Consider the following 25,641-nt stretch of genomic DNA (forward strand, 5'->3'; position numbering starts at 1 on the left):
AAACGTGAGGCAAACATTTAGATTATCTTGCGTGAGAGAGACATTTTACTAGTTGTACAGTTTGCCATCTGCCCAAACTGTTGTACTGTGGACCTTCTGCTTAAAGGAGGAAATGACATCAAATTTTGATGGGGCTCCTCCAGAAATCTTCGAAGACCAGCTAATTTGGGACATAAACATTTCTCCCAATTACAGAGAAATGAACGCTATTGCTTTGATGAAACCAACTGGCTTCCACATTTCTAAATAATTTCACAGAGCATGTGCAAAGCTCAACACCATTTCCAAGCAGCCTACACATACTGGCCAATAACCCGCAGGGGGAGAGAGAGTGAGTTAATTAAGAGAGGGGCTATTTTAAACTGCACACCAACCACTGTTACACAGTTTGCTGTCTCTGTGAAGAACCTGAAAGAGAGATGAAATACTTGGAGCATCTTTTTGTTTAATGTAGACAGAGAGTTCTATTCTTATCTTTCTCTACATCCCACACAAAACAACCCAACATGTGTTCTCGGTAACAGCACAAACACATTCAGTGTGTTGCACAGTGTATTAAAGCAGCAGAATAAACACTGACAGTGCAGGAAGTTGCCTTTTTTGGTAGCTCATCTCATGGAGGACAAAATGAGTGCTGATATCCTTTCATTTCAGCTCTTTATGGCCTGTGAATCTGTGATTAAAGTCCTAACAAATTATATTCTGGGCTCAGAAAGTCACCAGGGGGCCACCTCTGAAAATTAATTTTCTCTTTTCAACATGAATGAGAACGTCAAGCAAAAGCACACAGTGAGAAGAAAGAAAAATCAACCCTAAGATGTGATTTTTACATGCATGCATTTAACAGCAGGAGGTTTGAACACTGTAGTTATTTTTATGCTTATGTGCAATTAAATTATTGCTAGATTTATAATAAATTTAACCTGTGACAGTATCAGCTTCAACACAATCATATAAAGAATGAAATCAAGTGCATCTTACCAATATGAGTCCTGATATGAGGGAGGAAGTACCTGTCAGAGCCACATAGAACTTGGGCGTCAGGGTGTTGAGAAACATGCTTACTGCAATGAAGACACAGAAAGAATAAAGATAGATTAAAAAAAAGTCTCCTTTACACCACAGGGGAGTACTTCTGAAAAAATGTTTGTGAAATCAAATGCTGAATATTCATAAAAAACAGGCCATGTCTAGAGAGAAGACTAGTCAAGACTAAAGAAAAACATCAAAAAGACTCAGGGACATTTATAGTTCCAGCACATGAAAAGATTTATGCAGAAGCAAGTAATCCACATGCAGCGTTTGGCATTTCCCAGACCCACAACACTAGGGAACTCAGGCAGATTTTAACTCCTGAGTGCAGATGCACTGTGAGTAGGAAGAAACTGAGCTCAACTGGCAGCCTTAACTGAAATATCATTTGCAAGCATTTTGCAAAGTTTTGTCATGCAAACATTATTTATAGCATGAAAAATGCCTCCTAGATGACATCTAAATGACTGTTTAAAAGGCTAATAGAGCAGAAATGCTCTCAGTCTGGTCATAATTATCAGATCAAAACACAGCCTAGAACTCTGGCTACAGATTCTTAAAGACTGAACTGATCACAGGTCGAGATCCTAGCATGTATCCACTGATCAAAACAGTCCAAGCTGCTTTATATCAAAGCGAATACAGTTAAGAGGTTATATATTTTACAGATTAAAAATGCAGTGCAGCTTAACAAAGCTAAGCCTTTACAGACCAACAGACATTCCTCCATTTACCACAAAGAAACCTTCAGGGCTGGATACACAAACCGCATTCTGAAAGATTGATTTGTTTTTAGTGCCTGGGAAAAGTAAAACAGTCGCTACACTGAATCAAAAAAAATCTCTGTTTTTGCTCTTATTCCAAAAAAAAGACAACAATCATGCTAAGTTGTTTCCACAGCGACTGAAACAAACTGCAATATTCCACTAATATTTCCAGCTGAAGCATCCGTACATACTCCGATTAGTGTGATTAAAAATAGAGTGAAGTGAAATGGATGAATCCGCATGTTCCAAACAAGCAGCATATTTGTTTGACTGTGTGGAGACAGCTTTACTCTGTCATTCCTTCAACTACCTTCAGGAAAAGATCTGTGCAACTCCAAAAACCTGCTGATTCATTTCTGATTCTTTGAAATGTTTAGCATTCCTCCCTCTGGACAAAAACTTGGGCTTTATTTTGGTCATGCAGCTCTAGCCAACTTTGCAAACTTGGCTACTTGGTTTGTGTGTCACTCACAGAGCTGAGCACAAGTAAGCAGCAGGTTGTGTGCTGCAAACTACAGTTAAAAAGCACAATTTAGACTTCTACTGCAAATGCGCTGTATACAGAGATGTAAAGGGGCAGCACTCCTTTTCACTCACAATGTGGTTTACAACCAGTCCACAAAAAAGTTTATTAGCCTTTAAGACAGTCAAACAAATCAATGCACTTTGATTATAGTTCCACAAGAAGCCTGCCATGCAGTCTGAAACCTGTTATCCTCTAGTTATATTAGAGATAAAGAAAATAAAGAAAACCACTGAATTTTGTTCTTACACCACAGAGTGCTGCTATCAAGTGTTTTACTTATACACTATGTGATATATTGAAACAAACTTATTTGGCTGTAGGTCAACCATCATTGAGCTGATACTTTGACAGCAGATTTAAAAACTGACAAAATGAAATGTCCAAAAAAAAGAAAAAAAAAAAAAAATTGATCGTGTGTTTTACCTGTACGTTACATGCTAACCTTCCACCATCAAACTGACTACACATTCCAGCTTCAGCATTTTGAGACTGACTCACAGAAACAATGCCTACTGTGCTGCAGATTTCAGTTCAGCGACTCTCATGTTTCTGCTCTGTAGATTCAAACATCAAAATGACAATGTAAATTTTGTTCTTTGAAAACAGAAGCTGCCTCGTGGCAAATGGGAGACGTAGGCTACTCAGTCTCCCAACTCAGCTGACACCATCTGCCTTCAGCATCAATTTTTCTGTCTGGTGCACTCTGTGTCAGTTTGCAAGTATGGTGGAGAGAGAGTACAACTACAACTAAAACTGGCAACAAAACTTAAGATAAGCAAGCTGAATTAAAATTTGTAAAAAGGTCCACAGGTCTTCATTTTGCTGTAAAGAATCTCCCCAAAACCTAAAACATATCAACATGTCCCACAAGTCTTTACTGATTAATTCAATATATCCAAACAGAACGTGCTGTATACAAAATTCTAAATCAATAGTGGAATGTATACTTTGAAGCATGTCCATAAACACCAACCATCACAATTATTACACTTTCTGAAAAGTAATCTCCCTGCTGTGCTACAAGGTAATGGATTTTAATTCAAGTAGCAGATTAGTTCCTGTGAACATTAAGACTTACTATTGCATAACAGTTCTTATTTTGTGTGTAAGTGATTGACTGATTGATTGACTGATTTTTAAAGTGTCAATGTTAGTGATTTATTATGCCAGCAGGATGAAACACCAAAGGGACGTCAGAGTCCGCGTCTGCCTTCTGATTTTAATTTCATAGTCAGGAAGGCCGGTTACGGTACAAAAGTGACAGCTGGTATTTTGAGCTGCGACATTTCCATTCACTATCTGTCAGTTGTCAAAATATAACAAAGTATTTTTCAGACTAGTGATGGCCTAGGATTTTGAAGGCCTGCTTTTATTCTGCTCTAATACTGGTCACATTAAAGGATAACTGCTCATTTCCAGTTCCATTTTGGACTCTACTAGAATAGATCTGCATGAAACACAGCTCAAAATAATCCATAATTATCTTCACTGGGCCTTGGTTTAGCCATTCAGGTCATGCACAGGCTAAAACAAGCCTCTTTTGTTTTCTTTTTTTTTGTATCTCCAATCCCTTTAGAAAGCCGCCCTCAATTTAAGTCAACTTTCTTTCTTTGTCCCTCACTGACAAAAGACTTGAACACGAGGTAGGAGTTCATGAGGTAGGTGCTTCAGGTGGTCGTATCAAGTTTCTACACAGACTGTCAGAAATCGAGCAATTAGTGCAGAGTGAAGCCTGAGCTCTTGGCTCTCAGAGAATACTTGTACTGACCTCATTATCTGAGATTCTCGCCACATTTAATATGAGTTTCCACCATTGTAATGTTTGATATATCACAGAAAGCAGAGAAAAATAAAAAGTCCAATTTAAGGTATTTTGCAAAGAATTTCTCTCTTTAAACAATGGCCACAGAAATCTGAGCTTGATGGTAAAAAAGCAGAGCAGGAACAGTATATAAATATTGAACTATTTAAAGAAATAGCTGCTAACTGGATGATGCTCATAAAATGTTAGCATGTTAACACCCCTTAATTAAAACTCTAGCACTTTTAATTAAAGGGAAGAAAAGCCAGAGGCTTCAGCATTATGTGACAAACTTTTTTCTTTTGGTTAAGAATGAAATCCAAGAAGAAAAATTGGCCGTACCACCAAACCAAGTGGTGGAAAAATAATAAAATTAGATGTACATGTCAGACAAAAATAAATAAATAAATAATGAGTGAATAATTACTATTATTATTATTATTATTGAATAATGACTGGAGAGTTTAGGTAAAGGTAGTTTTTCCAAACTGAAACTCTGTTCACAGCCGAGTTGTGAAGTTGATGAACCAAACAGATTATTAAAGAAAAATGAGGGCTGATCAATTATTGCAAAAGTCATCATCTCAGTTACTTTGGTCAATACTGAGATCATGATTACTTGGACTTTGGAAGAACAGTGGACTTATTAAACAGATTAATTAGGATTTAATTAGGTGGATTTCCATGAATATAACCGTAAACTGAAGCAGATTTGCAACAGCCCGGCAGGGAGTGATTATGGACTTCTATGGAAAGACAAACAGTAAACAAAAAAAGGCAAAACCAGGGCGTTATTACAATTCAGGACATAGCATAAACATTTCATGCTGATTCTATTTTAATAATTGTTGGAAGTTAAAACTATAATGAAACATCTCTAATAGAAAATGTTATAATACCATCCAGGGACAGTTTTCTGATAACATGCCAAAGCAGGACATTTTTGCTGGTGGTTTTAGGTGACCTCTCCCTCGTCCATTTGGTGTAAAGTTTAGCGATTTTTATTAACTGTTGAAAACAATGCTTTACTGGCAAGGTACTGCATTTCGGTGGGGTTGTCATGTTAATTTCCTGTGAGTCACATGGAGGATAAGAAAGGGGGACAAAAGGCACCACTCAGAATCCCAGCCTCATTCACTCTCAGAAACACACACACGTGCATAAATTAAGTGCAGCTGGATAGCTATTCATTGCAGTGAAGTGGAGACTCTCATCCCAGCAGAGAAGCTCTTTCAGATTGGTCTATGGTGAAACAGGCTTAGCAGCTGCTGACAGCCTGCACTGTCTGGTCTCTCAACCGCTGCTGTCTGGCTGTAAATGGACTCTTCATCCAGCCAAAAAAAAAATCTAGCCATAAATGACATACGGTGTGTTTATAATCTAAAAGTCACACATTCAACTTCAAAAACAATTAAAGCGTTACATCAAAATACAACAGTTATTTATCCCTGTTTAATATCATTCTGGATTTGGATCTGTTGGCTCTCAGAACATGTAATGACTATTTCTGACAAAACATCATTGCAGCAAACAGAAAAGCAGATGACAGACTAAAGGAAAGCATCATAATGTAACTATTTTTTTGGGGGGGGTGGGGGGGATTGTGCAATAACTATCAAAGCAGTAGTTATTGTGCAAACAGTAGACACACACACTTATGTATTTATTTATTAATATATTAATACATATAGTGCTTTATCTGTTAAAAAGACCAGAACAGCATTATATAATTATCAGCCCATTTCAGTTTGAAATAATGAAGTCACTGCATTTATACAGAGTGTGAACTCTGTATGATATAAAGCAGAGCAGATAATAGGGTCACCTTAGATGCATAGCTCTAGCTGTAAGCTCAGAAGCCACACCCACCTGCAGTTCAACATTTCTGTTTGCGACGGGCAGCCAATCCCAAGGAAGCTCACTTAAAGGGAAAGGTGCTAAAACAGAGGATGACCTCAAGGGCTGCATCAACCCCCAGTGTTAAGAATATATACTGATTATTTTAAACTGTGAGCCATGCCAAGCTGCTCTAGTAAAGACTAAGAACTAAGATATTGAGCTAGAAAAGAGCTTTTGCTCCTCCAAACATTTAGGATTTTATGTTGTTTTAAAATCAACCCCACAGCTAGGCAGGGTCACACTATCTCTGCTTAGCATCTATTTAATTTGCAGAAAATATTTTCACATTTATCTGCAACCAGCTACAATTATGAAGCTCAGCATAAGCGTGACTGAAATCCTCCTAGTTGTCCACCGGTCCTGTTGACATTAAGTAAACTCTACATTATCCCAAATTATTGTTACGGAATTGAATTTACAAAGAAAAAGCACCAAACGGTTGCTTTTGAGAGGCTGTCAGATTTAATAAACAACTTTATTATTTCCACTCATTTAAATTAATGTTTCAAGTTAACTGCAATGTGATGAGACCATGCTCTGCTCCAACTACACTTTCCTTTAGTCCCTTTGGCTGTTACCACTTGTAAGTTAATATTGCCTAGAAAGCAGTGAGGATAGCAGGATTTGAGAGTAAGATGATGAATTGGACGGACAAATTCTATCAGGCAGATTCAGGACTAAATGTCACTGGAGACAACAGGAGATGTGACCTTTACTGAAGAGGGTACGGTCGGCAGACTGCAGGCCTGACTGGAATGATGAAAGACATGCACTGAGAGACACGTAAATCCGCATATTCAGATATACACGCGCACACAAAGATGTGTGTCCTTCAGTTACAAAAAAGAACGAAGTCTACTGATATAGGTTTTAAATAAAAACCTCTGTTCCTTTTGGGGGAATGGCAATGAAGAACCCATTACAGCTAAAAATTACTTCCAAACTGTCAAATACATCAGAATTATAAGCCTCTAAACCTATCATGTTTTTTCTGTGCATTGCTAAACAGTGCAAACTCGTGACAGTGCAGCTTTTGCAGCACCTCTGCTCAAACTCAGTTTTATTCAGCTTGAGCTGATGACAGAAAGAACCTTTGATCGCATTCATTTGCCACTTCATTAGGTACGCTTTGCCAAAACCCAAGTTGGACCCCCTTTTTCCTTCAGAACAGCCTTAGTTACTTGTAGCAGATTCAACAAGGTGCTGGAAACATTCCTCAGAGATTTTGGTCCATATTGGCATGATAGTGTCATACAGTTGCTGCAGATTTGTTAGCTGCACATCCATGGTGACTCCACCACATCCCAAAGGTGCTCTATTGGATTGAAATCTGGTGACTGTGGAGGCCATTCGAATATAGTGAACTCACTGTCATTGCGAAAAAACAGTCTGAGTTTCGCAAGCAGGTGCTGTGTTGTAAAGCTGAGTGATGCCATAAACTACTGTTTCTTTAATACGAGTTTCTGTTTTCATGTCGTAGGACTGCTGATTACATTTAAATAGCTTTTTAACAGCTTTAAAAAAGGTTAAGACATATACAAGCATATTGGATTGGATTAGATGTGTCTCTGCTTCAACACACCTGAGTCAAATATAGAAGTCATTAGCAGGACTCTGGAGAACTTGACTGCATACTGAGGAGGTAATTCAGCCATTTGATTCAGGTGTGTTGGATCAGGGACACATCAAAAACCTGCAGGACAGGCGCTCTTGAGGCCTGGAGTTGAAGAGCCCTGGATTAGAGCATGCCTTAGGTATTAAAAGGTACTGTGCTGTAGTGGTTTGAATCATATCATATTCATCAAATAGACTCCAATTTGTTCATTAAATGGGGAGTCTTCTTCACACACTAGGGTTAATTATGGAGTTCCAGGGGATTCTGTGGTAGGACTATTTCTATTTACATTATACATACCTCCCTTTGGCAGTATTATTAGAAGGCATGGCATACATTGTCATTGTTATGCAGATGATACCCAGCTTTATCTATCCATGAAGCCAGATGACACACATCAACTAGTTAAACTGCAGGAATGTCTTAAAGACATGAAGGCCTGGATGACCTCTAATTTCCTGCTTCTAAATTCAGATAAAACTGAGGTTTTTGTACTCCACTTTTGAAATCTTAGGAACATGGTGTCTAACCAGATACTTTCTCTGGATGGCAGTACCTTGGCCTCCACTAAAACTGAATCTTAATGGAATCTTAGTGCCATTTTTGACAAGGATATGCCCTTATACATATGTAGGCCAGACAGACAGCATATTTCTTCTGCTTTCAGGCTCCTCTTCTGTGGAACCAGCTTCCAGTCTGGATTCAGGACACACCCTTTCTGGGTTGGGTTTTCTCTCTGTTATCACTGGATCTTCACTTTACAAAATAAAACATCTTGAGGAGATGGTTGCTGTGTTTTGGTGCTATATAAATAAAACTGAACTGAATTGAACTGACAAAGTAGTACTGAGACGATTTCAGATAATTTGGCTTAAGTAGAAACATAGCTGCAATCTTTAGGACAAGGAAGAGGAGGTAGCCATAAGGGTGGTAAGGCAATGCTTAAAGACTTAGATTAATGTAAAGTTTTATTAAACAAAGCAGTGTGAAGCTGATATGAGACAAAGCTGGGAGGGTCTTACAGGTCACCTGCATCCCAAACTGGATTCTAAGTCACTGCAGCTCAGCTGTTCATGCCTGAAATGTTGGATGGCAACGCCGATTAGGGAGCATCTCATAGCCTGGCTCATGGCAGGTCCTGACTGACTGGGCAGCTGGGAGAGCCTGTCTAAGCCCAACTACCTCTGCTGACCTTTGAGCAAGACGGATTGTAGCCAGCATCTGTCACAGCAGCAATAGTGTGTGTTTAATAGTACCTATGGTTTAGTTTAGTGTGATTTCCTCTGCATGTGTGCCCATGTGCAGGGTTGACTGTGTCTCTCCATTGATGCAGAAAAAAAAATTCAGTTATATGATCAACTGAGAGCTTATTTAGTGGAATTTCTAACAAGGCTCTTTGTCTTATTCCCAAGAGAAATGTTCACAGTAGCTGCCATTTGTGCATACATGTTAGATTAATTCTAGCACTGCAAAATTAATGGTCTTCAAACTTGTTATCTTCAAGTTAAGAAGCGTGTTAACCAAAGACAGAGACAGATAAAGTAACTCAAGAACTCATTTAAACTTCTGGAAATCTATTTTGGGTGTCTATGGAAGCTCTTGCAGAAAAGAAAAGATCTATTAAGTCTCTACTAATCAGAAGACACACTGATACATAGCTGTTTTATACAATGTTTAACATCCGAACATAAATATAGAATCCATTCCGCAATTCAAATTAAGAGTCATCCTGAAATTAAGTGCCACTTACACACAGCAGCTCAAAAATATTCACCTAAATTACAAACTGCATAATCATAATATCAAGTACACCCCAATAATTTAAATTCCAATAAAGCATCTCATCTAAATGAAGACTAGAAAGGGAAACACTAGAAACTTGCAGAGAGAGGCTGACAAAAAAAAAAAGCTGCTTTTCTTTGTATTTACAAAGATTGCCCAAAATGTCAGTCTTGTCCTCGGTGAAGTCTTTGATGCGTCAAGAAAATTCAGAAACTTTAAAACTGCTGGCTGAAAATTGAAAGGCAAGACTTATTTAATCAATTTGTGCAATTTTGTGCCTAGAAAACAATAAAGTTAAGTGTTTGCAAAATTAAATGCAAAGGACATTACTAATGCACTGGCATTAGTATCATGTTCCTTTTATGTGAATAAAACAACTGGGAAAGGAAGAATAAATGATGGACATGATAATTCCCTTGCAGTAATCCTTTGATACAAAAAAAATTTTTCTGAGGGAGGTAGCAGTTGCTGACACAAGCAAAATAACATTTTTATTTTTAATTGTTTTTCATATCAGTAGAGAATACAAGTAAACATGAAAAAAACGATAGTGCGACATAAACAGAAAATACACACAAGGTTTATTCAAGCCCTGCTCAACAGGCCACTTTGTAAACACAGATATCAGCTACAGCTGGCATACTCCTAAAACACAAGCACACAAGCGCACACACACACACACACACACACACACACACACACACACACACACACACAGCAGGCCTTCACCCACGCAGTGAGCAAACGGTCCACTTCACGAATATCAATACAAAATGTACAGGGCCACCTGCTGTACAATATAAAGGCCATGTGCAAAGAAAAAGATCAAAAACATGGCTGCCACACACATACCCTTTCAGCTGCACACCAAATAAAGCAGCACCACATTACTTACCCTCCATTCCACTGAAACATCCACTGGAGCCACCAGCACTCTAACAATGCATTTGCTACTTATTAAAAAAAACAAAAACAAACCTTAAACTTGATATTTTGTTCCTCTTCCAACAAAAATCAAGCTTGTGTTAGTTCACTGGCAGTCCACATCCATACACGCATCTAATCAGAAGCTAGTCATCTTTCATAGAGCACATTTATTAGTAAGGACCCCTGGTTTGGCCACTTTTTCTTGATTAAGTGCAGTCTTTGAATGACAGCGGGCCAACGCAATTGTGAGCCAGTCCTGCAGTAACCCAGCAGAATAAGTACAAAGGGGGGGATGAAGATGCCAGTCCAGCCAATCAATAACACGAATTTTAATAAAGGGAGGCGGGGGAGGTTTGCTCCTTAGTCTCCTCCTGCAGAGGTAACCATGACAACCTCAAATGACCCTATATGAGAATGGATGAAGCAGTCTTTAATACAGAAGATCTTTTATTTCTGTTGTATTAATTGCATGGTATTAATACAATAGAAATACTTATTTATCCAGTGGCACTCATCCAAATTATTTTAAGCAGCAGCCTCTATGACACTCAGTGTTACACACTTTTACTCATTACATCAGCCAAGTATCATTCCATTCATCCAGATGGCCACTGACCTGTTTCAATGGCGAAAACTGAGGTTTAAATATTTTTGCTCTAGAGCCCCTCAGAAGTTGAGGGGAGGGCTTAACATTATCATCTGCTTGCATCAGACACAAAATTTCCCACTTGATTCATTTATTAGATTCTACAACATTCAGGTCATGAGGCACTTCCTTCATTTTCTTTTTTCAGCCTGCTGAAACACCAGAGTGATGATGTGGAAACCAATGTAAAATTAAAAGGCTGACGAGATCGGCTGGAGTATCAAGTTTGCAGTTCAAAATGGTGGCAAATGCAGCAATTTCCTTTACAAGATGCTGCTGAGCCAATTCAGTTATTACAGGGCTTCCTTGAAGATCCACAGAGATGAATAATCACACAGCAACCTTCTTCTCTTCCAGTTCATGGACTGGTAACTTACATAGTGCCTTTCTATTCTGAGCACTCAAAGTGCTTTTTTTTTTTTTACTACAAATCTCATTCATTAAATCACACACACATTTATATACTGCTTTTATCTATACCTAAGCACTTTTATCTAACATTCACACACTCACGCGAGGCTGCAACTTGGGGTTTTATATCTTGCCCAAGGATACTTCAACACATGGAATGTAAAAGCCGGGGATCAATCCACCAACCTTCCGACTAGTTGCCAACCTGCTCTACAACCTGAGCCATAGCCACCCCCGAGTATACAGCACCTGGTATTCCCAGGAGCCTCCCATCCAAGTACAAACAAGCCTCAAGCCTGCTGACATGCCATACCACCCTAATAATAAAGAGGATGCAAATTCTAATTTTCACCCCAACTTCACAGACCAGTTAGGAATCAAAGAAATGAGAATTAATACTTATTATTCATACATGTGCCAGTGGAAAGCATTTAAATCCAGGTGTTTACACTCACAGGGTACACTAGAAATTAAGCCAGCTGTCAGTGTTCTTTTTGTGTTCTTTTTGGTCAGCGGTGGATTTTGCCGTGCAGCTCTCCCATGGATGCCATTTTTGCCCAGTCTCTTTCTTGTTGCTGAATCATGAACACTAATCTTAACTGAGGCAAGTGAGGCCTACAGTTCTTTTAGCTGTTGTTCTGCATTCTTTTGTGACCTCCTGGATGAGTCATCAATGTGCTCTAGTAATTTTGGTAGGCCGGCCGCTGTTGGAACTACTGTTTCAAGTTTTCTCCACTGTGGCTCTCACTATGGTTAGTTGGATTCCCAGAGCCTTAGAAATGGCTTTGCAACCCTTTCCAAGTTGATAGATGCCAAAGGCTTTGTTTCTCAGTTGCTTCCTTAGGTCGTGGCATGATGATTTGCTTTGTGACATTTTTTAGCCTATTTCACATTGTCAGAAATCATCTATTTAAGTGATTTCTTGATTCAGCAGATCTGGCAGCAATCAGGCCTGCGTGCAGCTAGTGAAATTGAACTCAGATTTAAAAAAAAAAAAATGGTTTAACCACAGTTAATTTAACATTTAGCAATTACTTTTTCTGCATTGGGCCAGGTAGAGTTGGACAGATTTTTTTCCCTTGAAATCATCATTTTAAAACTACAGTTTGTATCTACTCAGGTTACATTTGTCTAATATTGAAATTTATTTGATGATTTAACATTTAATTGTGACAAATATGCAATAAACTAAGAAATCAGGAAGGGGGCAAATACTTTTTCAAAACACTGTACTTGGACTGAATTAAAAGCTTCAAAGCTATCTGCTGTGTGTATCTGTATGTGTATTACTAGTCTATGTAACCACTGCTCATTGTACTGCTCCCCAGGACACGCTTGCAAAAAAGATCTAATCGCATGAGTCATATTTTTCTGGTTAAAAAAAAAAAAAGTAATAATGATGCAACAGAATAAATATCAAAGATTGTGAAATTACTGTTGCCATAATTTAAAAATCCTTTTATAGGCAAATTTGGAAACCATCAAGCAAGAGAAATTGTTCTTTCGTTGTGTCCCAAAGAAAAAAAGGTTTATAAAGCTGTGGGTCTGCCCCTTAAATCAACCGCTAAATACTCTCCACACAGATATACTGTGTATTCATCAGCATCCAAGCACACATAATAATTATGGAAGAGGGTGAACGCCAAGAACAGTCATGTTAAAATGTGTCACCACACCCACCACCAGCATAGGGTCCAGCTTGTCTCACTAAACAGACTCTGCGTACACTGAACCTGCTTGGTGTTTGAGGTTAGTTACGTCAAGTTTTCTTGGAGTACTTATAGGTGGATGTTATCCAGACAAGCATGGATTCAAAGGAATAATAAGCTTTCAATTGGATGTTCACTATATGCGTTTGAAGGCCAGCAATAACACTGTTACATTATATTTCAGTTTTTACTATCTTTATATATGTGCTTTAAACAGTTCAATACTAAACAACTGTAGAAAAAAAATGCAAAGAAATGTGTCTGGTCCTAAAACTAAAATCAAGGATACTTTTAAATGACATCTGGTGGATAATTTAAGCCCAAATTGCCCACAGAACTCCAGCCACCACATATTTTTTGACTCTGGTGAAAATCAAACCCACTGACATTCCAGAAATAAGTGTCCTATACTTAACTATATTTATTTTTATGTACTTCAGTACTTTAAGTACCCAATAGCCATAGGAAGCAGGGTGAACAATCTGAGAATGAATTCAAGAGATGCAGAATTACCTCACCACTACTGGTTCTTGCCAAGTCTGTGATCATTAAAGCTCAGGGGGCTCAGCTCTGTTACTGTTGGCACAGGCTACACAATGCTTATGGATGGCAACAGCAAATGTCCTGGGAGCTGGTCCTGTTCGCTGAATACTTTAACAACCAGCCTTAAATCTATTTCAGTAATGTCATAATGTCAGTAAAATAACTATAGATGATATATTTAATAACAGCTTGTATTTATAGAGGGCCTTTAAATGATATACAAGGATGTTCTCCATGTATAAAATAAGTGATGAAAGAAAAAGTACAAAAACAGAAGAGAGGAAAGATTGTCAGGGAGAAGAAATTAACCCTGACAACAGACCTTGGTGGATGTTTTCCTTTCTGTGTGTGTGTGTGTGTGTGTGTGTGTGTGTGTGTGTGGGGGGGGGGGGGGGGGGGGGGGGGGTTCCACAACACTGCTTTTACTTCTTTTCTTTGTCTTGATTTTCCTGAAAATGTACATTTTCATCATCATGAAAATTCATCAGCCAATAAGGCAGCAGATTCTTTCCTACCTACTGACTAGTAGATTTATAATCGAGCACCATTTGAGCAAATTTGATTTACCATTAAAACGTCTTCATTACAATGCAAAGGTCCAAGGTTGCATATGTAATGTGGTACACAATGTTTTTTGTCATTAGATGTAAAGCCTTGTTCTTCTGGTAATCACTTTTTGAGGAAGGCCAGCTTCACAAATTAAAAAAAAAAAAATTAATGACATAATTTATGCAGTCAAACAGGCTCTTTGCACAATTTCACGCACCATGTAGTTAAGTCATGTAACAATAGCTTCTGTTCATTTAAATATAAATTTAAATAATTTAAATTCACAATGAATCACACACAAATGTTTCTGACAAACCATACAAATGTTCCAAATGGTAGTTCTGTATTCTATATTGGAATTTAAACAGAAATATACATGAACAATTATTACTTTGCCATGATGTTATCCAATAAGATAATGTTAAATTGAGTCTTTTGCAAATCCAGCCATCATCTGCACAGCGAAGAGCCACCCACACAAAACTAAACAGACATGCACCTCCACAGCACCTGCATGCTAACATGCTAAGACTAATGAAACAAAAATTTTAATGTTTAATCAGATATTTACAACCAGAGGATAAAGAGAGGCTGATGTATGTATTTGCATGAGGCAACTTATGCAAACAAGGAACAGAGACTTTGGAAAGTCCCTGAAAACAACTGAAAACAAATGATAAATGAACTGGTATGTAATTGCTTTTCTACTTTTCTACTGAGCACTATTTTTTTTTTTTTTATTACTACAAGTAGAAACCCATTCTAACTCCCAAGCCACAACTGCAACTGCAGCAACATAACTGCAAAGGCAACTTTTATTTTTATATGTAGCCAGTTGTATGATAGAAGGCCAGAATGTATAGTACAGCTAAGCTACATAATCAAATCTTCTGTCTCTCTCTCTTTTTGTTAATTGCACTTCCTTCATTAGTAACATGTTCAGATATGTAAAAAAAAGTTTATTCAACACAGCCTGAACTCTCTTAGGTAACTGTTCTTGTAATTTCTTTAAGTAGTCTTCAGGAATAGTTCTCCAGGCTTCTTGAAGGACACCTAAAGCTCTTCTTTGGATGTTGGCTACCTTTTGTTCTGTTCTCTGCCAAGATGGTCCCACACTGCATCAATAATGTTGATGCAGTGTGGGACCTGAGAATATACAGCAGCAGATCTCAGAGAACGACGCGGCCTCTGTATGGAAAGGTTTTAGGCAGATTACCAACTACAAGCCTAAAACCCCCCACTCCACAGACGACCTACAAACTGCAAATAGACTGAACGAGTTCTATTGTCGTTTTGATGGTCAGTTCAGCAGCCTTCACACCTCCACCAGTCCCAACTACAATACAGCCAACACAAATATTCACCCCCCAACCTCCCCCACTCCCCACACCTCAGAGAAGCCCACATCATCAAGGACTCCCACCCCAGAGTCCCCCTCCTCCCCCACCCCCACAGTCTTTTGTATTCAGGAGGACCAGGTGCTAAAGCAGTTCAGGAGTGTCAAAGCTCGCAAAGCTCCAGGTCCAGATGGTGTCTCACCTGCCACACTGAGACACTGTGCTAACGAGCTTGCCCCATTGTTCACGAACATCTTCAACTCCTCACTGGAGGCTTGCCACGTGCCTGTCTGCTTTAAAACTGCTACCATTGTTCCTGTCCCCAAGAAGCCAAGGATCACTGGACTAAATGACTACAGACCTGTGGCACTGACTTCTGTGGTCATGAAGTCATTTGAGCGTCTGGTGCTGTCCCACCTCAAGTCCCTCACAGCCCCCCTTCTGGACCCCCTGCAGTTTGCCTACAGAGCCAACAGGTCTGTGGACGACGCCATCAACCTGACTCTGCACTTCATCCTACAGCATCTGGACTCCCAGGGAACCTACGCCAGGATCCTGTTTGTGGACTTCAGCTCTGCCTTCAACACCATCATCCCTGATCTCCTCCAAGAAAAGCTGTCCCAGATGAACGTGCCTGATCCCATCTGCAGGTGGATCACTGACTTCCTGACGAACAGGAAGCAGCACGTGAGGCTGGGGAAGAATGTCTCGGACTCCCGGACCATCAGCACTGGCACTCCTCAGGGCTGTGTCCTCTCTCCTCTGCTCTTCTCCCTGTATACCAACTGCTGCACCTCTGACCACCAGTCTGTCAAGCTTATTAAGTTTGCAGACGACATGACTCTCATCGGACTCATCTCAGACGGGGACGAGTCGGCCTACAGGATGGAGGTCAAACGTCTGGCGTCCTGGTGCAGCCACAATAACCTGGTACTGAACGCCCAGAAGACAGTGGAGATTATAGTGGACTTTAGGAAGCACACAGCCCCTCTACCCTCCATCATCCTGACTGACACCCCCATCACCACAGTGGACTCTTCTCGCTTCCTGGGAACTACCATCACCCAGGACCTCAAGTGGGAGCCCACCATCACCTCTGTCATCAAAAAGGCCCAGCAGAGGATGTACTTCCTGCGGCAGTTGAAGAAATTCAACTTGCCAGCAAGGACCATGGTGCAGTTCTATACTGCCATCATTGAGTCCATCCTCACCTCCTCCATCACTGTGTGGTACGCTGGAGCCACCACTAGGGACAAACAGAGACTACAGCGCGTTGTGCACTCTGCTGAGAAGGTGATTGGCTGTAACCTCCCATCTCTCCAGGACCTGTACACCTCCAGGACACTGGGGCGTGCAGGTCGGATCACAGCCGACCACTCTCACCCTGGGCACAGACTTTTTGACCCTCTCCCCTCAGGCAGGAGGCTACGGTCCATACGGACCAGAACCTCCCGCCATAAGAACAGTTTCTTCCCCTCTGCTGTTGGACTCATGAACAATTACCCTAAGACTGTTACTACCACCCTCCACAAACGCTGATGACCCTATGTCTATGCACCTGTCTGATTGCACTGATGTACATATTAGTGGAATATAGTCTACATTCTTCTATCTTTTAATTAGTCTCTGCACTGTATATTTTGTAATTTTGTAATATTGTGCTATAGTTATAGCTCTAATATCTCTGTATATTTGCAATTTGTATACTTGTATATTGTCTTATAGTTTTTAATACTTATTTGTTTCTTTCTGTAAGCACGAAGTACCGCAGCAATTTCCTAATGCTGTGAACCTGTTCACCCATATGGCAATAAAAACCTTCTGATTCTGATTCTGATTCTGATTGAAGTCCAGGCTCTGGGGAGGCCAGTTCATGAGTGATAGTGTTCCATTGTGTGTTTTTCTTTCCAGGTACGCTTTTACTGCATTGGCAGTATATTTGAAATTATTTTCATATTTAAAAAAGAAGCTGTTACCAATCAGATGCCTTCTAGATGGCATTACATGGTGGATCAATATCTGATGATAATTTTCTCCATTTATAATTACATTTTTTTTTAAAATATCCCCAACACCACTGGCTGAAATGTGGCCCTAAACCATGACAGAGCCTCCACCGTGTTTTACAAATGGCTGTAGACAATCACTGTTGTACCTCTCTCCGGACCTCCTCTGTACATATCGACAATGATTTGACTTTAAGTTACTGTTCATCTTCTGTTGTCCTTCACTTGTCCAGTTTCCTTCAGTATGTCAGGTTTTAGACTAATAGCTCTTAGACAATCACTTTGTTGTTAAAAAAAAAAAAAAAAAAATTATAGATCCAGGTAGAAATATTGGAACAAATTATATGTTTTTTGACAGACTGCTAGTAACAAAGTGTCTCAATATGCAATTTAAAATGTGTTCTTTGCTAAGTTGTCTGGTTCAGTTCCTCCAGTTAGATGACTTTTTTTTTTTAATGCTTGAGTGATTAGTGGTTACTGTTAAGTGAAAATGGGCAGTTACAATGACTGGACTGAAAATGAGTGAAAAAGCAGCCAAAGAAAAACTTTGAAAGACCTTCAGAGAGCCTGGAGAACTGTTGCTCAAGAACACTTTAAAAATTTAAAAGAAAGTCTAGCTCCTTGGAAGCAAAATATTTTAAAATGAGGTGTCTCAAGACTTTTGCACAGTATATTTTTCAAATAAACTAAAACCCCTGCTTTAAGTCTTTACTATGGGGTGTTCTATGGCAGTAGTGCATAACATCTCTTTTGTAGTGGCCCAATGAACAACGATTTTACCATTAGGCTTAAGTTCCTCTTGTAAAACACCTTATTTGATGAGTGCCAGATTACTTAAGCTTTATGGTTGGGTGTTTCTAAACCTTGCATCTATTAAATGAGGATTTCGGGTCAGAGATCACGATCCAAGCAAATTACATTAGTGTTTCTTTCATAGCATATGAGACTTTACTGAAAAACCATCAACTACAATAAGCCTCGTTTTTAGCTCACTTAACTCTCAGCCGCTATATGAGCTCAGGAGACAAAAATAGCAGTAGTCAGCAGTTACCACAGAAACCCGATCACTCTGCCGTCTTGCTGTTCTTACGGGGGTTACCACAGCAACAGAGAAAGCTGGTTGCAGTCAGAATGCTTTCATCAAATGGCCATCTTCGGTAAGCACCTTATTCTGCTCTTGGGCATGGACAATAGAACGGCAAATACAACACAACCTGAAGCAACGTTAAAGCCCATTAGTGGCTTATATCTACACTAAAAGATGAAGCGATCCCATCAGACAAACAGGCAAAACAATATCCAGCTTTTAAAAAAGATAATCTATTCCACTGATGAAATAACACTTATACATTGTTGGATTGATATGACTAAGGTATGGTCCAAAGCAATCCTCCCACAATGAAAACATGCCTACATTTGCCAGCTGCATTCCATGAGCTCATCCTTATTAGTAGGAATACTGCTGGCAGTGTAACATTAATCTTACACAGAAATACAATAGACCATAAGGGTTTAAAATCTTACTCAGTGTTTTTCTGCATACAAAAAAAAATATATACTGTTGCCCCTGAAAAGGCAATACAGTCTTAACTATACACAGAACAGTCATCCTCATGTGCTGTTACATGGTTTGCCATTGTGACAAACAATTCAGTCAGAATGACTTCATATAATTTTCTTCTTTTTTTAAATGAGACATATTTAAATAATGTATATTCAAAAACAACTGCATCACAATAACTAATATACAATAAAGAATGGGCATTTATGAGGGCATGAACAGAAACTCCAAACATGCCATCATTTCTCATGTCAAAATCAGAAGAAGCAGATTCATTTTTATGTTTCTGCAGAGTTTCACCTACAACCGTAAAGTGTTCAGAGATGTTCCAAGACAGCAATGGAGGATTCTACAGTATTCGTTTAACGTTACGATATGACAGACTACCAACATTATCAACAGTGTTCGCAGTAGTGTAATCTGTGAATTATTTAATGTTAAAATAAGAGTGTGGTTTGTGGAAAAAAAAAAAAAGTCAAACGGGGGGGTGGGGGTGTGTGTCATAGATTCATTATGAACTTCAAAATAACCACAGCTTTAAAAAAAAAAAAAATACTGTAGCATTTTTTAATTAAATATGTGTAATTTCTGAGTCTCATGTTTGCCTTGTCATACACTGCTGATCCAATCAAACGTAACAATATAGGTGGGATTGAGACCCTTCCACTTCATGCTATTTTGCAAAGTGTGCCACAACATCAATATCTGACAAGAATTAAGCTCAAATAAATAAATATTCCGCTTTTGTAGATTTCTAAATATCAAACTTTGAGAGTTAATAAATATGTGTCAGTGACCCGGCTCTGTAACGTGTTCTACAGCATCATGAATCTGTGGTTCATGATGCTGACTACTCTCCATCAGCCTATCACAGCAGCTGCACCAGCGCACAAAGCCAAGAAACTGTGCGCATAATTTCTGCCGGATGTCTCAGACACCCCCCACCCCCCACCAAGACTTTGAAATTACATTGTTCACAGTGATTACTTTACATTATTTAGGCTCCAAGCTGTAAAAATGTTCAGATAAGCCAATAAGAAAATAATGGTTTCACAGTCAAAGTGATGCAACTGGTGCTGCTGACATCAGGAACTGTAATCACACTGGAGGTCATGCAAACCCAATAAATGCCACATGCTTACTACACCAAGAGGGTTGTGTTTTTTTGTTTCGTGTTTGCATGTGTGTGTACCATTCTGTCTATAAACACAATAGCTCAAAAACTTCTGATGAATTCTGGTAAAGCTTTGGAGGGGTGTAGAGCAGGCTCATGTTATCAATCTATTAAAATTTGGCTTACATCATTACATTGATTTAAAATTGACAAAAAGCCTTATAACTTAGAAAATGTGATTCTTACAAGTATTGTACGTTTTCTTGTTATATCATCGTCATCTTTCAGCCCCTTAAACCATCTGGTCAAAAGTTGTGAAATTTGGCACACCTCCTCAGGACAGTCTCATTATCACTTTCACCAAGTTATGGGCCACTACTTTGAGGACTTTAGCTAGTTGGACATGTTTGCAACCATAACTTGGGACCCATGCGAATGACTTTGGAAATCAAGGTACCGTTAGAATCCTTGGATCTACCAGAATTCAATGCATCCTATGACATAATTTTCTGCCATGTTGGATTTTATGGAAATCCTTCAAAATTTTTCACAGGTCACTGATAATCATCAGAGCAACCCTCACAAACATTATCACATGTCATGTTGGTTTGCAGAAGCATTTGCTTGCAACAACTAAATCGAATAAAGAAAAACACAAAACACATTTGCTATTCTGTCTTATAGCAGTTGCTGACGATTGCCGTGACAATCACAGTGACAATCGCAGTCAGAACAAATATATATAAATTTGTCAACCTACAAAGGTTCTAGCTCTTAAACCAGTCCTTACAAAGAGTACACAGTCAAGCCCGCAAAGTTCAAAAGAACAGCAAGTGACACACAAGACTATTCAATAAAGTGCTCAGTGTATTTGCAACAGCAGTGCAAGATATAAACAGTCCGTTCCCCCTGGACTCAAATGCTCAGCCTTTAAATCAGGTTATTTACAACCGTTCTCAGAGTAGGAAATTCCGACAATTTTTGGTTGTGAACTCTCTTATTATTAGAGCATCTTTGTTAAAAAGTCTACTCCAACGTTACCTCCCATTCAAAAACAGAAGTGGTGGATGCTCCTAGGATTGATCAGCTGAGCAGTTTCCAGGGTTTGTGTGTGGTGCGGGAAAACCTTCAGATTACAAACTGCAAGCAAATGGAAGCTTAACAAATGGGAGACTTAGTAACATGCTGTCAACAGCTAACATGCTGGCGATGGACACTGGATGGACCAGCAACTTCCTGTTGCGAATCAAACCGGTAAAACTGTACCTTTTCCTTTTGAAGGCTTGTGATTAGATGATTTAGGAGGTGTGTATGTGACATGTAATGGTCATTTATATGACGTAGGGGGTGATTTCCCACTATAAAAAGGCGATCGCCACAGTCTATGTTGTATATGATGCATTATGGTGCATGGATAGTATTACATAAAGCAAAGGCTCTAAGCTCCATTGGCAGTGTGACCCAAATTAAAGGTATCTAAAGCCAAGGAGATGATTGATTTTATGCAAAACAGAGATGCAGCCAAAGACTGCATTATGCACAATTAAAGAGTGGAAATGGTTAAATAATACAAATATTTTGGTATAGATTTTAATGATTAGCTTAGATTTAATGGGAACACTGAGGTATTTGTGAAGTGACAGCAACACAAAATTCACTTTCTACACAAAACTTAATTCCATTCCTGCCAGTACCATTTTATCACTTCTCCTGTGATGGTCTTTTATCTGCTGGTTTCACTATCCTCCTTGAAAGTCTTGTTCACACATACACTACAATGCCAAAAGTATTCACTCACCCATCCAGATCACTGAATTCAGGGAGCTCCAATCACTTCCATGGCCACAGAGGCCATCAACTTTCAGCAGAGTCAATTGCTACAGACCTCCAAACTGGAAGGACGGCCCCATCCTGTTCCAACATACTGTGCAACAGTGCACAAAGCAAGGCCCATAAAGACATGGATGAGTGAGTTTGGTGTGGAAGAACTTGACTGGCCTGCACAGAATCCTGACCTCAACCCAACAGAACATCTTTGGGATGAATTAGAACAGAGACTGCGTGCCAGGCCTTCTCATTCAACATCAGTGTCCAACCTCACAAATGCGCTTCTGAAAGAATGGTCAAAAAAATCCCATACACACTCCTAAACCATGTGGAAAGGCTTCCAAGAAGAGCTGAAGCTGCTATAGCTGCAAATTCAGCATCACATGTACACTACTTATGCCAGCACAAAATAACATTACAAAACATAGAAAAGTAGGAAAAGATGTGGAGAATCTGAACAGAAAAGTAGCACGGTGTGTGTGTGTGTGTGTGTGTGTGTGTGTGTGTGTCTTGGGTTCTGTATAGTGTATCAAAGTTCACAAAAAGTAATGCTGCATCGATGACGCTGCATGTTTGTTTTTTTCCTCCTTTACCTTCTCTGCAATGCTGACCAATAGAATGCCCACAGAAATCTTCTGCATACAACATAATGGATTAAAGAATCTATTAAAAAAAGGAGCCACACTGTCTCATCTACATCAACACAATAAACTTAGCTTAGTTTTTTTGCCCCAAAACAAACATCCGTACCTAAAGGCTGAAAAATACACTCTTGCAAAAGGCTTCATCTGGACATCCATGGATATGCTACTTTACAATGCACCAACTGAACAGACTTCAAAAAAAGGAAAACATAACCACTACTCATCCACTTTTTCTGTGTCCACCACAAAGTGTAGGCCCTGCTTAAATCTCAGGAGTTTTACTTCTTGGTTAAGTAAAATAAAAAAAATACAAATCTAAGGACTATTAAAGTAATAGTAATACTAATAAAAACAGAGTGCTATGTTGTTGTTGGTTCCTTGAGTTCATAAGATTATTGTTCTAAGACAATTTGACATCAAACAACTAAAAGTCTACAGAACTGGCTTAGCATCTTAGGTGCAATAAATTAATTAATTTCATTAATTAATCAGGTTTGAATCCAAATTTAAGTTTTTGAAAGAAATTATTCACATGTCCTCTATTATTGGTGGTTCTATAGCTATGAGAAAGTTAAAATGACTTAAAAAAATCAATTTGCTATCAGGTAAAAATAAAATGTAAAAAGCCAAATGTACTGACCTCCAGTCTGATCAATTATAGACTTACTGTAAAAATACTGAACCAATAATTTCTTCCATCACCCTACAACAGCCAAAAGAAAACCAAAAGGAAGTCAGAATGCAGTTACCACGAACCCAAAACCTGGTTTGCTGAAAACAATGGGCAGGGAGGTAACAACTATTGAGGTCAAATGTGTGTGCAAATGAGTGCCGTCTGTGTGAGTGTGGGTCTGTGTGTGTGAGACAAAATAACTCTACCCAGAGAAATGTGAAGTAGATGATGTTTCTGGGTACTTAATGGGTTTATAAATGCATCACTATTGCAAATATATTTCAACACCTAACTAGAGTTGGACTTTACTTCCAAGAAGCCTTTTGGAAAATTTAATTTATAATATAAAAATGTATCTTTTGCTATTCTGTCTTCAACAGACTTCTGCTGCAATTAGTGCATATTTATATTTGTTCAACTGGTTTAAAGTTATATTTCATTTTGTTCAATTGTAGAAAAAAATGCTGAGCATAATAAGCAGATCTCTCACAATAATTACAGCTGTCATGTCCATAAACTATCCTCCATGTATTGCCAAATTATTTCTACTTTATATAACAAGAGTCAACAAATATGGTGTACATTTGTTTTGACTTTTGCAGTACTGATGAGGACAAGCATGTTGGAAGTGATTTCCTTGGCTTTTTTTCCCTCTCCTACCATCTGTCCTTATTAGAAAGGGAGAATAGAGTTAAGAGCCAAAAAGAAATTCAGCACATTTCCCACCAAACCTGAACAGACCTACAACGTCAAATGCTGTACAGAGCTCAAAACAGACTAATCAGTCTAACTACTGCTATGCCTCAAAATTATTATGGATATAGCTCATTTTAAGACAGTAACACTGCAAAAAAAAGATAAAACCTTTGACATTTTGGCTGTTAATTATGATTACCTGGAGGAAGGCAAAGTTTCAGAAGCCACATAGGCCATAATTATTACTGTCTCCCAGGTTTTTGTTCCTGTAAACCTCTGGATCTACTTGAGAGGAGATCTGGCTGATCAAATACCCAAATCAGACACCCCTGTCGTCTTTCACAGTGCCACACAGTCTGCTGTGAAGACCTAACAAGACTTGACAAGCCTTTGTCAAGGCTCATGTATACAGTAGATGACTAGCTAAATAATAATATTTGGAACCAATGCAATGGAAAACATCGTGACAAGAGAATGAAAGCTTATATGGTCCCCAAAACAGAGATGGCCGTTCATACAATACGGGATGTTTTACCCTGATAAATAACCTTACATATGGGCTGTTTTTTTTGGCAGAAATTCAGTCTTTTGAACAAAAACTATCCAAAAATGGTCCCAGTTCATTTCCTGTTGCAGTGCTTGGTGCATTGAAATAAACGTGAACTCAAGCGGTTTCCCCCAACAAATCTATTTGAAGGGAAATGGCCTTGAAAAAAAATGGGCCCCACTTACCTGCGTCAGCAAACGCTGCTGAGTTTGTTACTTAAACCTACAGAGCTGAATGGACATTATGTTTTTCTATTCTGCCTGTGCCTATTGTTAGGATATTCTCAAGAAGCCATGAACGAATTCATGCAAAGCTGTGTGGAAAGAAGAAAACGCTTTTTTTCTATGAAAATCCAACATTAAACACACATTGTATTGGTGACAGTGAAAGCATTCTTCAAACAATCATCGGTGGAATTGTCCAAATTTTGTATAATAGTTCTTTTACTTTTCTTCAACAGGTGGAGTATATTAGTCACAGTGAAAGCACAACAGTTTGCAAATGTGGCAAAACATTGCATGTTTATGATCGCAAGCTCTGACTTTAATTTTATAAACATCGGTCAGTCACATGAGTGTACATCCTTTCATAAAGAAAAGCAAAAACTCTGCTCATGGACTCCTAAAATTATACACTGTGAACTGAACCATACTCGTTGCTCATGCTTGATCTCTACTCATCTTTGTTGTGGATTTGTTGTGGACCTGATGTAGCACTACTGCCTTTTAGTTCCTGGTTGAAAAACTGCAGTTATGATTTATTAGATGACCTGTGTCAAACTGCAGACATGACAAAACGGAAAGACTGGCAGCCCTGTGCCAAAATGGGACAGAAGTAATTTATATAAAACAGCAGTATGGTGGGCAGTGAGCTAGAAGCTGCCAAGTAAAGGTCACACCTTACCTAACAGAAGTTTATGTATTAACTTTTTTTCTGGCCATGTAATTAATAAAAGTATATATTCTGCTTGAGTAATCTTAACCCAGTTTTTAAATAAAATGGTTGAACAGGATAAGCAGAAGAGGATGG

At 38.9% G+C, this 25,641-nt stretch overlaps 1 protein-coding gene across 4 annotated transcripts in view; it reads right to left on the minus strand.

The window, feature by feature from the left end:
* LOC115781527 (suppressor of tumorigenicity 7 protein homolog) overlaps nucleotides 1-25,641 on the minus strand; it is a 65,490-nt gene that overhangs the window by 20,260 nt on the left and 19,589 nt on the right. For all 4 annotated transcript variants that reach the window (XM_030731216.1, XM_030731213.1, XM_030731215.1 and 1 more), the window contains one exon: nucleotides 982-1,064. In XM_030731216.1, the coding sequence (XP_030587076.1) occupies nucleotides 982-1,059 (78 nt within the window). In that variant the 5' untranslated portion in view covers nucleotides 1,060-1,064. The remainder of the gene's footprint in view (nucleotides 1-981; nucleotides 1,065-25,641) is intronic.

This window comes from Archocentrus centrarchus, chromosome 6, assembly GCF_007364275.1.
Source record: "Archocentrus centrarchus isolate MPI-CPG fArcCen1 chromosome 6, fArcCen1, whole genome shotgun sequence".
In the NCBI taxonomy this organism is placed as follows: Eukaryota; Metazoa; Chordata; class Actinopteri; order Cichliformes; family Cichlidae; genus Archocentrus; species Archocentrus centrarchus.